General features: G+C 47.6%; 1 protein-coding gene across 1 annotated transcript; it reads right to left on the bottom strand.

The window, feature by feature from the left end:
* Positions 1-1,372: 1,372 nt before the first annotated feature.
* On the bottom strand, positions 1,373-5,603 carry LOC130120925 (zinc finger protein 226-like). Its single transcript, XM_056289745.1, has 2 exons — positions 5,219-5,603; positions 1,373-3,782 (listed from the first exon to the last, which is right to left on the bottom strand). Exons 1-2 carry the CDS (start codon positions 5,388-5,390, stop codon positions 2,725-2,727), a joined length of 1,230 nt encoding a protein of 409 aa, XP_056145720.1. The 5' UTR covers positions 5,391-5,603; the 3' UTR covers positions 1,373-2,724.
* Positions 5,604-12,496: the final 6,893 nt, after the last annotated feature.

A 12,496-nucleotide genomic window follows, 5' to 3' on the forward strand; every position in this document is an offset into this window, starting at 1 on the left:
CGAGGATTTCTGCGATAGCCACCGCCATAGGGTGCGTTTGAAATAATTTAGCAGACCCTGCAGCCCCGCAACACCGAGACTTCCACGTTGTACACACATTTGACGATCGTGACCATTTTCCAGCTACACACAGTGAGACTTAGGGAGAACCAATTTGGGTATATCTATATATATATTTATGTTTGTTTTTCCTCAATAAGATGATTTTAATACTTATGATATCTCGTTTGGAAGTTACACTATTTATAGCGAGACTCCTAAAGTCACGTGACAGGAAGTCTTCTTCTTCTTCCCCGCACATGTTGCCGCTGATAGGGTCGTAATGCACGTCCTTCACTGTTGGTAGTGTGCAGGGAGCTAAAAGCACACTCGGTTTTTATTGATTTTGAATCAAGCATATGATGATCTTTGATTAGCTTTGATTGATTGCTGTATTAACGAAAACTCGAGCTATTTGCATATACATATTCCCCACACGTTCAGTTTTATTATGAATAAAAACGGTCAGTACAAAATGTAAATACTGTTGCTGCAGCCAAGGCAACTAGGCAAGTCTTGTGTTGTGGGAATGGCCATTAAACACCCAATCACGAAATAACACACAACACGCGGACGGGGTGCAGATTAAAATACATCCCACACGAATGGAGAGAACACCTTGATATAGGAGTCAAAGGAAGTTGTCTCTCGAAGGAGAGAAGAGCTCAGCGTCTTTATAGTTTCTAGCAAACCAGAGAAGTGTTACACTAGCCCCTCGGCATGTCTAGACAATCAACCCATTGCAAAATCCCTGCACACAGTAGGGGAAACTATTTCTAGCATACGTCAAGAGTTCAACACAACTATAATTTCCTATAGAAACAGGCAAACAGAAACACGAGTCAACAGATTTCCCCATCCCCTGAACCACATTAACACAACCTCCTTTAAGCTATGTTTGGCCCACATAGCAACACAGGCATAAAGAAACAAATACACAACGAATATACGATAACGCTTAGTGTTTCATGTTAGTTTACTTTCACACTTATCACTGCCCTGCTGCTGAGTCAGTTATAGCAGGGTTTTGGCAGGTCATGAATGCATCTCTATAAACATGCAATACCAATTTCCTCTGCAGAAACATAAAGCTATCCAAACCTGTTGGATAGGCAAAAGGCTTCTGATGGAGTTTGCTACACAAAAAGACATCCCCCTTGAAGACCCCTTTTGTTCTATCTGTGCATTAATGTATTTATTCTATTTTTTATTGCCCACAAAGACAAAAACGTGTATATAGCACATGATCTACATGATACATGATCTAAAATATATGTGCAAAGCTAAATGCAAAAAAAGAAAAGAAAGACCAATAAACATGAACACGTGGGCTTAATTTTTTATTTATTCTCATGTAAATAACACAACACCTTACAACAAAAAGTAATGCTGCAAAACCTAAATGAGATTACTGGATGGGAATTGCAGAAAAGTGTAAATACTTATATAAGTAGGTTTATTACTGCTCATAAAGGCAAAAGGATAGTATAGCTTGAGTACATCATATAAGCATTATAAGGATCCTACATCCTTTCTAAGACCATTCACTCGGCACAGAATTTTTACGCTAATAAAAAAGAAACTGTCAAGCAAAGGGCAAAGGGGTGTAACAAGTCTCAAATAACCCTTGCCTCTATGCGTCTTATCCGATTACCCAAATTACCCCCCCCCCAGCTAAAAGTCAGAAATATAGCCTGTACATTTCAAATATGGTAATATGGCCTCACAATACATACCAGTATACCTATCTGAAGTATATATACAAGCCAAGCTAGGCACATCTGAACTCCATTCATTTACTATACTAGGCAACTCAATCTCCAATTCACCTAAAATGCATGTCTGGAATGCGAGAGGAAGCCCGAGTACCCAGATGAAAACCCATGCATACAACACACAACATACTAACTCTCCACTAAAGGGCTGAGATCAAGCCCTGTACCCTCTCTCTGCGAGGCAACAAATTACAGTACGTTGTTGCCATGCCTGAAAGGAGAAAACAAATCACATCTATACAGAATTAATGAGATATAAATCAAAACACGGTTAACAACAACGAGCTTCATGAGACAGGTCCCAAGTATCAATGATAATGAAAAAGATTCACAATAACACTAAAATAGCGAGTGATATTGAGAAAAAAAAAAGAACAATTTGCTTCAGTTCTTTTTGAGCTGCCATTCGATCATCAGAACCAAGAGGTCGCCTCTGGGGACAACAGCCAATATTTCGGTGCTTCCGTTTCTTATGAAGACTTCCTCTTCCATGCACCCGTCCTTGTTTAGTCAGATTAGCTAGTTGAGACGCAACAAGGGAGTTCAAGTTGAGAGATGACGTCTAAGACCGGATTGTTTCACAGGTTTTAGGTCCAGACAACATTTCGGCCAATGCGTTCCGCCTTTTGCACCCCACAGATTGTTACCAACATGCAACCAAAGCATGTTCCTTTACACTTCTATGCCTACATTTACACTTCCGATAATAAAATCCTGTTCCATGCCTACAGATTGTATATATATATATATAGAATCTGTTAATAGATCACCATTTGATTGACACTCAAGCCGCTAATGCTACATGTGGTGTGAAAGATTACAAAAGAACATATCAGTTCTTAAAAAATTTCAGCGCTGTTCTCTTTAACTGGTGTGCTGTGACACTTGTCCAGAGCCAAGCAGAAGCGATTCACTCTGTATCACTAGTGCTGCATTTATAAGGTTTTCCCCCTGTATGAATTCTCATGTGCATTTTGAGGACTGCGCTCATGGAGAAACTTTTCTCACAAACATTACATTGGTAAGGTTTCGCCCCCAAGTGGGTACGAAGGTGTTTTGTAAAAGATGAATTGTCAGAAAACCTCTTTTCACAGTGGTCACATTTATAAGGCTTCTCACCTGTGTGCACCCAAAGGTGTCTTTTGTAAGACGAATAGTCGGTGAAACGCTTTTCGCAGTGGCCACAAGTGTGAGGCTTCTCACCTGTGTGGATCATGACATGTTGTTTGAGATGCCAATTCGAGCCGAACCCTTTCCTACAAACCTGGCACAAAAACGGCTTCTCCCCCGTGTGGGTCCTTACATGCTTTTGCAAATGTGCCTTTTGGGTAAACATTTTCCCACACGTGAGGCATCTGAAAGGCCTCTCCCCTGTGTGGATCCTCATATGACATTTCAGGTTTGTGGCGTTAGAACATTCTTTGCCACAAAAAACACAGCTATAAAGCTTTTTAATTGGTTTCAGCACTAAGCCTTCAGTTAACGCTCCATCTCCATCCTTGCTGTTTTCACAGCTGGAAGTTTCGGCTGCATGACAGTGGAGTGAAAGGGGTTGGCAGGTACTAGTCGATTCTGACATTGGAAAGTCATCTTCATTTGCATCTGATTGTGTCAACTCAGATGAGGTGGCTGGGGTTTCTGTTACGCTCCCGATTAGGTATGCAAGGGAATGCAAGGGCAGAGACTGATCTTTACCGAGACCACTACCATCACAAACAGGTTTAGTTATGGACCCAGACATATCATTTTTGTCCTGCAAGGGCAGAGACTGATCTTTACCAAGACCCGAACCATCACAATGCGGGTTATATATGGACCCAGAGATTTCATTTTTTTCCTGCAGTTGGTCTTCCTGTTGACTGATCCCAAGTTCCTGTTGTTCTTCTTTAATATAAGGAGGCTCTGGGTCCTCCTGGCTCAGACTGGGGCTCTGCTCCTGTTTTAAATCCTGATCAGATTGCTCGAAGTCTGAAAGGCGGAACAAAACAAACATTTATTTATTTACACCCTAGCAGGCTGTTACACCAACAAACTATAGCTATGCGTTACTCATTAGATGCCACTTTAACGGGCATGTGTTCAGCTCCGTAAATAATACGGTGGCGAGAAGAACGAGTCGAGAGGCAGAGATCTCGCTCTGTTCTTTCTTCTTCTCCCAACTGTACTTGGCCAATTACCCCATTCTTCCGAGCTGTCCCAGTCGCTGCTCCACCCCCTCTGCCGAGCCGGGGAGGGCTGCAGACTACCACCTGCCTCCTCCGATACACTCCAGCCGCTTCTTTTCACGTAGCGCGTGGGAGGATCACGCTATTCCCCGAACAGGCGCCCCGACCGACCAGAGGAGGCGCTAGCGCAGCGACAAGGACAGATACCCACATCCGACTTCCCACCCGCAGACACGGCCAATTGTGTCTGTAGGGAGGCCTGACCAAGCCGGAGGCAACACGGGGATTCGAACCAGCGATCCCCGCGTTGGTAGGCAACGGAGTAGACCGCTATGATACCCGGACGCCCCAGAGGTCTCTTTTTAATCGCAACTCCCGTGCCCAATACACCGAACGACCCCGTTCGGTGTATTGGGCTTTTACTCGCACCGGCCAGAACAGAGAACGACACAACGTTGCCCCCCCCCCCAACCCTCATGTCGCAACTGGCGAAATCAGTCTAAATCACGGTCCTAAGGTCAGTAACAGTCCTCTACACAGTCCAAGTCAAACCCCAAACAAACATCACAATAACCAAACCATGAACACAGCATTTAAATACATAAATCATAACAATTTCAACTTAACACCAACAATCCCATGAGCCCCTGCGCTCCCCCAGCGCGGAGCCGCCGACAGCCGGAGCGACCCCCCTGTCGCTACAATACTGTAGCAAATTCAGGGGGCAGCCGCGAACCGAACCCGGGTGGCCCAGACCACGAGCGATTTCGCTAACCATGGTCCGACCCGTTAGCCAATCGCTTGGTCCGACCCATTAGCCAAGGGCTAGCGAGTGTAGCCATCCGTGGTCATCTACCCCCCCTCCTTCGGGAAGCACCCTCACTCCTCCGGGAGCATACGCTTCCGACGGCCTCACGGTCTCACCATCCCACTTCTGACACCAATGTAGCGAATTCAGGGGCACCGAGAATCCGCCGCAGCCATGAATCGAACCCGGATAGCCCGAAACATCGGCGATTCCCGGCGGCGGCTGGCTAGCTGCCCTCCCGAATTCGCTACAATACGCTTCAAAACCGTAGTAACCCCTGCTAAATGTAGTTCATGTCACTAAAACGTCGCTATCGTCACGTCCGACCGCACGATAACGGCCCGATTACTTTTAACGGGGTGGAACGGAAACAGTGGAAATAAATACATAAAATAGCACGTGGTTTCGATTATTCTTTTAATTTTACGAACCTATTTTCTGCACCGTAATCTCGGGTTGCAAGAAGACGTCCAGCAGCCTCTTCTGTCGATCTATCTCTTCCTCATACTCTACTATGGTCCTCTCGAAGGCTCCTAATATCTCCTCGACCGCCGCATTTAGTAGCTCGCTGACTAGCGCTCTTAAAACATTCATTCTAGACATGGTTCAACAAAGGCTGCATCTGCAAACCACGACGGAGCAAAGTTGGTTTGTTTGCGTTCTTCTTTCTTTTCTCCTTTCTTTCTTCTTTCTTCTTCTTCGCCTTCTTCTTCTTCTTCGCCGTCTTCTTCTTCGGCTGCTTCTTCTTCTTCTTCTTCACTTTCTTCTTCTTTGCCTTTTCCTTCTTCTCATTCTTCTTCTCTCCTCCTCCTTCAGTGCCAATTAAACTGTCAGATTTCCATAGACAGATACTATTATATTATAGGAAAATTATATTTACCCATAATTTCCCACTGCATGGTTCCACCTTGTGGAATAATATAACTATTACAATTAATAAGAAGCGCTTATTTAAACAAGGTTAGTGTGAGAAAAAAATGTATACGTTGTTGGGGACCATTTTATACCGCTCAACTCAGTGAAAAGCTCCATTTAAAATGCTCCTTCAGAGAATGCTGTCAGATTAGTAAAGCCATTCCTCTTCCTTTAAAACACATGATACAATACTCGCCCACATTCAATTGTGTCTATTACGTTGCCTGAATTTAAGATTAGTGAAGCGTACATAGGCGAAAGAAAACAAATTGGTCAAGTTTTAAAATGTAGGTTATTTTCTGATTTTAAAACGCCTTTAAAAGTAAGAATAATTGATAACGGAATGATGTTAATAAATAAATAAGAGGCCTCGTATAAGGATAGCTATACTGATGAGGCTGCAGGAGATGGGGGGTGTTGTGACTTCTCTTATGTACACTATTGTAGTGTTACTATTCGTGGGTTACTAACTTAATCACTAATATATATAAGTACACGAGGATGCGGCACAAGTCTGATCTTTACTGACGGAGACATCACACACTACTAGACTCGACCAGTGTATTACAGAACTCAGTAGTGGTGACAGTCCAACACAATCGAGCACCGAGTGCTCGATCCAATACACCACATCCCTCTTTTCCAACTGAGATGTGGCCTACTCATCAGTTGCTTCAACAGTAGACCCTTTACCGAACCATTAACACTATGGCATTAACACTGAACAAGTCTTTTCTACTTGCATACTTCAATGATTAATACAGCATTTTTTTAATGACAGATGACTCTCATTAAACAACATAAACCATTTCCTTTTCACATTCTGGTGGTTAGCATGTAAACATTTTGAACATTCAGCAATCTTGCAACATTTCAGGTTAAACACACCTTGTACTCTTTGTTTCACCTTCTTTTTTCTTTTTTTTTAAATAAACACTTGAATGATCACACAAAAGAACCCTGAGGTTAGTCATTGTATCTGGCAGGGCGCCTAACTGCTCTGCCGCACTTTGTGTAGCATGTGGGTGTACTGCCTGTAGTCACTAATATATATAAGTACACGGAGACGAGGATGCGGCACAAGTCTGATCTTTGCTGACGGAGACATCACACACTACTAGGCTCGACCAGTGTATTACAGAACTCAGTAGTGGTGACAGTCCAACACAATCGAGCACCGAGTGCTCGATCCAATACACCACAGGGGGCTTGTCTGTCCCTAACATCAGGCTTTACCAACTTGCCTTGAAGTTACATTATATTGCTGAATGGGTAAAGAATGATTCAGAATCTATATGGCTAGATCTAGAATCATCGCTGATCAGTACGTCATTGGTGGGTCTTCTGCTCGCTCTTGAACGGAAAATGTTTAAAAGTATCACTGGGAATAATAACATTATAAACTCAACAATACAAGCTTGGGTAGCAATTAGAAAATTAGAAAGACGAGAAAGAATGCTATCCTTCCTCTCTCCAGTATGGGGTAATATTGACTTTTCCCTGGAGTTACAGATGCTGGATTTGAGCTATGACAACGTAAAGGGATCATCACTATTGGTCATTAATATGAGAAAGACATAATGTTTTCATTTGCACAATTATGCCAGAAATATAACTTTCCACAAGGTGATTTTTTAAAGATATTTACAGCTACGTAGTTTCTTGCACGGCAAAAGGGACACTGACTTTAAATGCCAGCCCTCCCCAGTGGAAAAGATATTTTCGGACTACAACAATAGAGGTATTTTAGGGCGCGGATACAGGGTACTTAATCAATATGATAGAAGTAATCTGATATCCAAACTCCATGAATTGAATAATGACCCGAACCTTAATATTGATGAAGTCACTTGGAAAGAGATATTGGGATTAGCAAAAAAACATTTCTGTTTGTAACAGAACTAAAGAATCTCAATTTAGATTATTACACCGCTTACAGATAACTCCCCAGCTTAGACATAAAATGGGTCATAAGAAGTCTGAGCTATGTATAAAGTGTAATACAGAGGTGGGGAGTTGTATCCACGGTGTCTGGACATGTATATATATATATATATATATATATATATATATATATATATATATATATATATATATATATATATTAATGAATATTGGTAGAATATTGTGGATAAACTTAACATAATCTTGGTGCTCAACATGGAAAAGGTCCTTTGTGTCTACTTTTTGGTCTGCCAAGCAAACTGGTTAAAAGCTCCTATTCCAAAAGGCTTTTATGTGTTTCTTTCTGTGCAAGAAAGAATATCTTGTTGAAATGGATAGATCACAAACCTCCTACAATAGCAGGTTGTCATAAGGTTATATTTAAGCTTATACCTATGGAATACTTGACTTATAGAGCTAAGTGTAAGGTAAATGTCTAAACTACATAGGTCCAATGTTGGCAGCTATTGTACTAAAGGGTTTAACAGACTGCAAGAGAGACATTTAATACCAGGGGTTGATGTGTATATAAATGTTTTGCTTTGGGTTTTGTACTCTGATGCACAAGATGTCCTCTTCTTTTTTTCCCCTTCTTTTATTGTTGCTGTTGCTCTAAATTCAAATGGTAACTGAATGTTGATATGTAGGGGTGGTTGTGTCCACCCCCCCTCCTATTTTCCTTTTTTTTGTGCTTTCCTTTACCTTGGATTAAGCGGCATTCTCTTCTCTTTTGTTTGTCTGTTGGTGTGTTGTTGTTTTTTTACATGTATGTTCTAAAAGAAAAGTAAATAAAGATACTGTTTAAAAAATATTGTCATTGTGGAGTTAGAAAACAACGAGACAGGAGACGTGAGAGTAGACGTAGTCGAGGTAGTTTACTAGCTCCAACTTAGCATGTCATACATTCGACAACGACACTGAACTGACTGTGAACCGGAAGCGGAAGTGCATTATTTGACCCCTCGCCTCTTCCCTTAAAGGTACACCATCCTCTTAGGTGAATGTCTCTTGGTATATAGATGTGGGTCACCACACAGGCCCCCCCAGAATTCACCTACACAAAACAATGCAAAACAGCAAAAGTGCAAGTCATGAACATAAAAATAGACTCTACAACAGAACAGTCAATGACATAGTGCAAAGTCACGGGGAAAACAGGTGACGAGTCGGGGGGCGGACCCTGCAGCCATAACGGCTGCGCTTCACAGTAGGGGAAACAGATGGGGCCGAAACCCGGGCCATAGGTGGGGCCGAAGCAGGAACAGAGGCAGGTGCCGGGGCCGACCTAGGAGGGCGCCCCCGCCGCGGGGGTAGGGCCAATTGCATTGGCTCCCCAATGTCCAAGTGAGCGGGCTTGAGACGGTCTATAGCGACCCGCTCCGGCCTGCCCCTCATGTCCACTACAAAGTTCTTATCCCCCGCCTCCAGGACGCGGAAGGGCCCGTCGTATGGGGGCTGCAGCGGGGACCGATGGCTGTCGTGCCTAATGAAGACGTACCTCGCCGATGGCAGATCCTTGGGGACGTAGGACCGGGGGAGGCAGTGTTGAGACATCGGAACGGGAGCGAAGGCACCGGCAGCGCTCCGGGACGCACTGAGGTGAGAGGCGGCCGACCAGGGAGCCGTAGCATCCGGAAGAAACTCCCCTGAAACCCGCAGGGGCTGGCCATACACCAGCTCAGCGGAGGAGGTCTGGAGGTCTTCCTTCGGGGCCGAACGCAGGCCGAGCATGACCCACGGGAGCCGGTCCATCCAGTCGCAGCCAGTGAGGCTTGCCCGCAGAGCGGCTTTCATGTCCCGATGGAACCGCTCACAAAGTCCGTTGCTCTGCGGGTTGTACGCCGTAGTGCGGTGGATCTTCACCCCCAGGTGCTCAGCGACCGCCGTCCAGAGCTCCGAGGTAAACTGGGAGCCCCAGTCGCTCGTGATGTCACCAGGCGTGCCGAAACGGGCCACCCAGCAGCCGATGAACGCCTGTGCTACCTCTGCTGCCGTCGTGGAGGACAAGGGAATAGCCTCTGGCCACCTGGTGGCCCTGTCCACAATAGTGAGGAGGAACGTATAACCACGGGAGGGGGGCAGGGGACCCACCAGGTCAACATTGACGTGGTCAAACCGCCTCTCTGGAACCACAAACGGCGCCAAAGGGGCCTTGGTATGGCGGTGCACCTTGGCGCGTTGGCACGCCACACACGAGCCGGCCCAGGCTCTAACATCCTTACGGAGCCCAGGCCAAACGAACTTGACGCTCACCAGCTTGGTCGAGGCCTTCACTCCCGGGTGGGAAAGGCCGTGGACGGTGTCGAAAACTCGGCGCCGCCAGGAAGTAGGCACCAGGGGGCGCAGTTGACCGGTGGAGATATCACAGAGGAGGCTGGTGTTGGCCGCGTCGAACGTCACGTCCTCCAGCCGTAGCGCCGTAGGGGTCGACCGGTAGTCTTGAACGGTCGCGTCCTTGGCTTGGTCCGCTGCCATAGCGGCGTAGTCGAATCCCAAGTGAACGGCGTTAACAACCGCCCGTGAAAGGCAGTCGGCGACGAAGTTATCCTTGCCCGACACGTGTTGTATGTCCGTGGTAAACTCGGAAACCGCCGCGAGATGGCGCTGCTGACGCCCAGACCACGGTTCTGAGGTTTTGGCCATACAGAACGTCAGCGGTTTGTGGTCCACGAAAGCGGTGAACTGTCGGCCCTCCAATAGGAACCTAAAGTGTCTGGTTGCGAGGAAGAGACCCAGTAGTTCCCTATCAAAGGTGCTGTATTTGCGCTCGCTCTCACGGAGTTGTTTACTGAAGAACGCCAACGGCTGCCAGCCCCTCCCCACCCACTGCTCACACACGGCCCCCACGGCGTAGTCGGAGGCATCCGTTGTAAGGGCTATGGGGGCGGCAGGCGACGGGTGAGCTAGCAGCGCAGCGTTGGCCAGCGCGGTCTTGGCAGCCACAAAAGCCTCGTCCATCCCCGAAGACCAGTCCAGCTCGTCCTTAGACTTCTTACCCCGCAGGGCCTCATACAGGGGACGCATGATGTGGGCGGCACGGGGCAGGAAACGGTTATAAAAGTTCACCATGCCCAGGAATTCCTGCAGCGACTGTACAGTGCGGGGGCGGGGGAACATGGTGACAGCCTCAACCCTGGCAGGGAGGGGAACGGCCCCCTGTGGAGTGATGTGGTGCCCGAGGAAGGTGATGGACGACTCCCCGAACTGACACTTAGCTGGGTTGATGATGAGGCCGTGTTCGCTGAGCCTGTCGAACAGCTGTCTGAGGTGCGTCATGTGTTCCTCCGCCGACGCGCTGGCCACGAGGATGTCGTCTAAGTACACAAACAAAAATGGCATGTCGCGGAGCACAGAATCCATAAGGCGCTTAAACGTCTGCGCCGCCCCTTTAAGGCCGAAAGGCATACGTAAAAACTCAAAGAGCCCAAAGGGTGTGATGACAGCCGTTTTTGGGACATCCAGTGGGTGGACCGGCACTTGGTGATACCCCCGCACTAAGTCGATTTTGGAATAGATGGCAGCGCCCGCCAGGTGGGTAGAGAAATCTTGTATGTGCGGTATGGGGTACCGGTCGGGGGTCGTGGCATTGTTTAGGCAACGGTAGTCCCCGCACGGGCGCCAACACCCGTCGGCCTTAGTAACCATGTGAAGAGGGGAAGCCCATGGGCTGTCAGAACGGCGGACAATGCCGAGGCGCTCCATAGTCGAAAACTCCTCCCTGGCTATTGCGAGCTTGGCCGAGTTGAGGCGTCGGGCCCGGGCGTAAACTGGGGGGCCCACTGTGGTGATATGATGTTCCACGCCGTGCTTGGTCACCGCCGAGGAGAAGGTGGGTGTGGTGAGCTCGGGGAAATTTGCGAGCAGGCGTTGGTATGGATCCCCGGTGGAGAGTGTGTTAGCGAGGCACAGCGCTCCAGCCCCCCCAAGCATGCAGGGGTATGACGCAAAAGAGACGGCATCAATCACGCGACAGTTTTTAACATCCACCAGCAGGTTGAAAGCACAGAGGAAATCCGCACCTAGGAGCGGGGTGGATACAGCAGCCATCACAAAGTCCCAGCCGAAACGTCGGCCGCCAAAACACACGTCCACATGTCTGATACCGTACGTCCGAATGGACGTGCCGTTGGCGGCGTCCATCTGGGGGCCGTGACTGTCGGTCATCGTGTCCACAGCTTGTGCTGGTAGTATGCTGCGTTGAGCGCCAGAGTCAACCAGCAGCCGCCGGCCCGACAAGGAGTCTCTGATGAACAACAGCTTGCAGTCACGGCCGGCGCCCATAGCCGTTAACGAGCGCCGGCCTTGGCGTTTCCCTGAACCCTGTAACTGCAGGGTTTGCGACACTGTTTTGCTTTTGCCCCAAACCCGGCATGGTAATAACAGAGCCCGTCGTCAGGTTGGCGGCGGGCTGTCACCGCAGCCGCGGTGTCCATATAGTCGTACACAGGTGGCGGTGGGGCGGTCTGGTGGAGTAGCAGGGCATGCACAAACTGTTGCCGGTTGGCCAGGAAAACCTTGTCTGCTTCAGCAGCCAGAGAACGGTAGTCCTTGGAGGCGGCGAGAGGAGAACTGGCCAGTGCTGTGCGTACAGGTGCGGGGAGCTGCCTCAGAAAAATGTGTTTGAAAAGAAAGGCCGGATCAGCCGATCCCAGCACAGACAGCATTTTTTCCATTAACCCAGACGGTTTGCCGTCGCCGAGGCCATTCAGGGACAGTGAACGGTCTGCCTTCTCCAGCTCCGACAGTTCAAATAGCTTCAGGAGGAATGTCTTTATAGCATTGTACTTGCCAGCAGCTGGCAGAGCTTCCAACAGTGTCATTGCTCGCGCCGTTGTCGATGCGTCTAACGC

This window comes from Lampris incognitus, chromosome 1 (assembly GCF_029633865.1).
Source record: "Lampris incognitus isolate fLamInc1 chromosome 1, fLamInc1.hap2, whole genome shotgun sequence".
NCBI lineage: Eukaryota > Metazoa > Chordata > Actinopteri > Lampriformes > Lampridae > Lampris > Lampris incognitus.

Coding starts and splice junctions, on each gene's coding strand:
- LOC130120925 (XM_056289745.1), bottom strand. CDS start 5,390: ATGTCTAGAATGAATGTTTTAAGAGCGCTAGTCAGCGAGCTACTAAAT. Junction 3,783..5,218: donor GATTACGGTGCAGAAAATAG/GTTCGTAAAATT, acceptor TCCGCCTTTCAG/ACTTCGAGCAATCTGATCAG.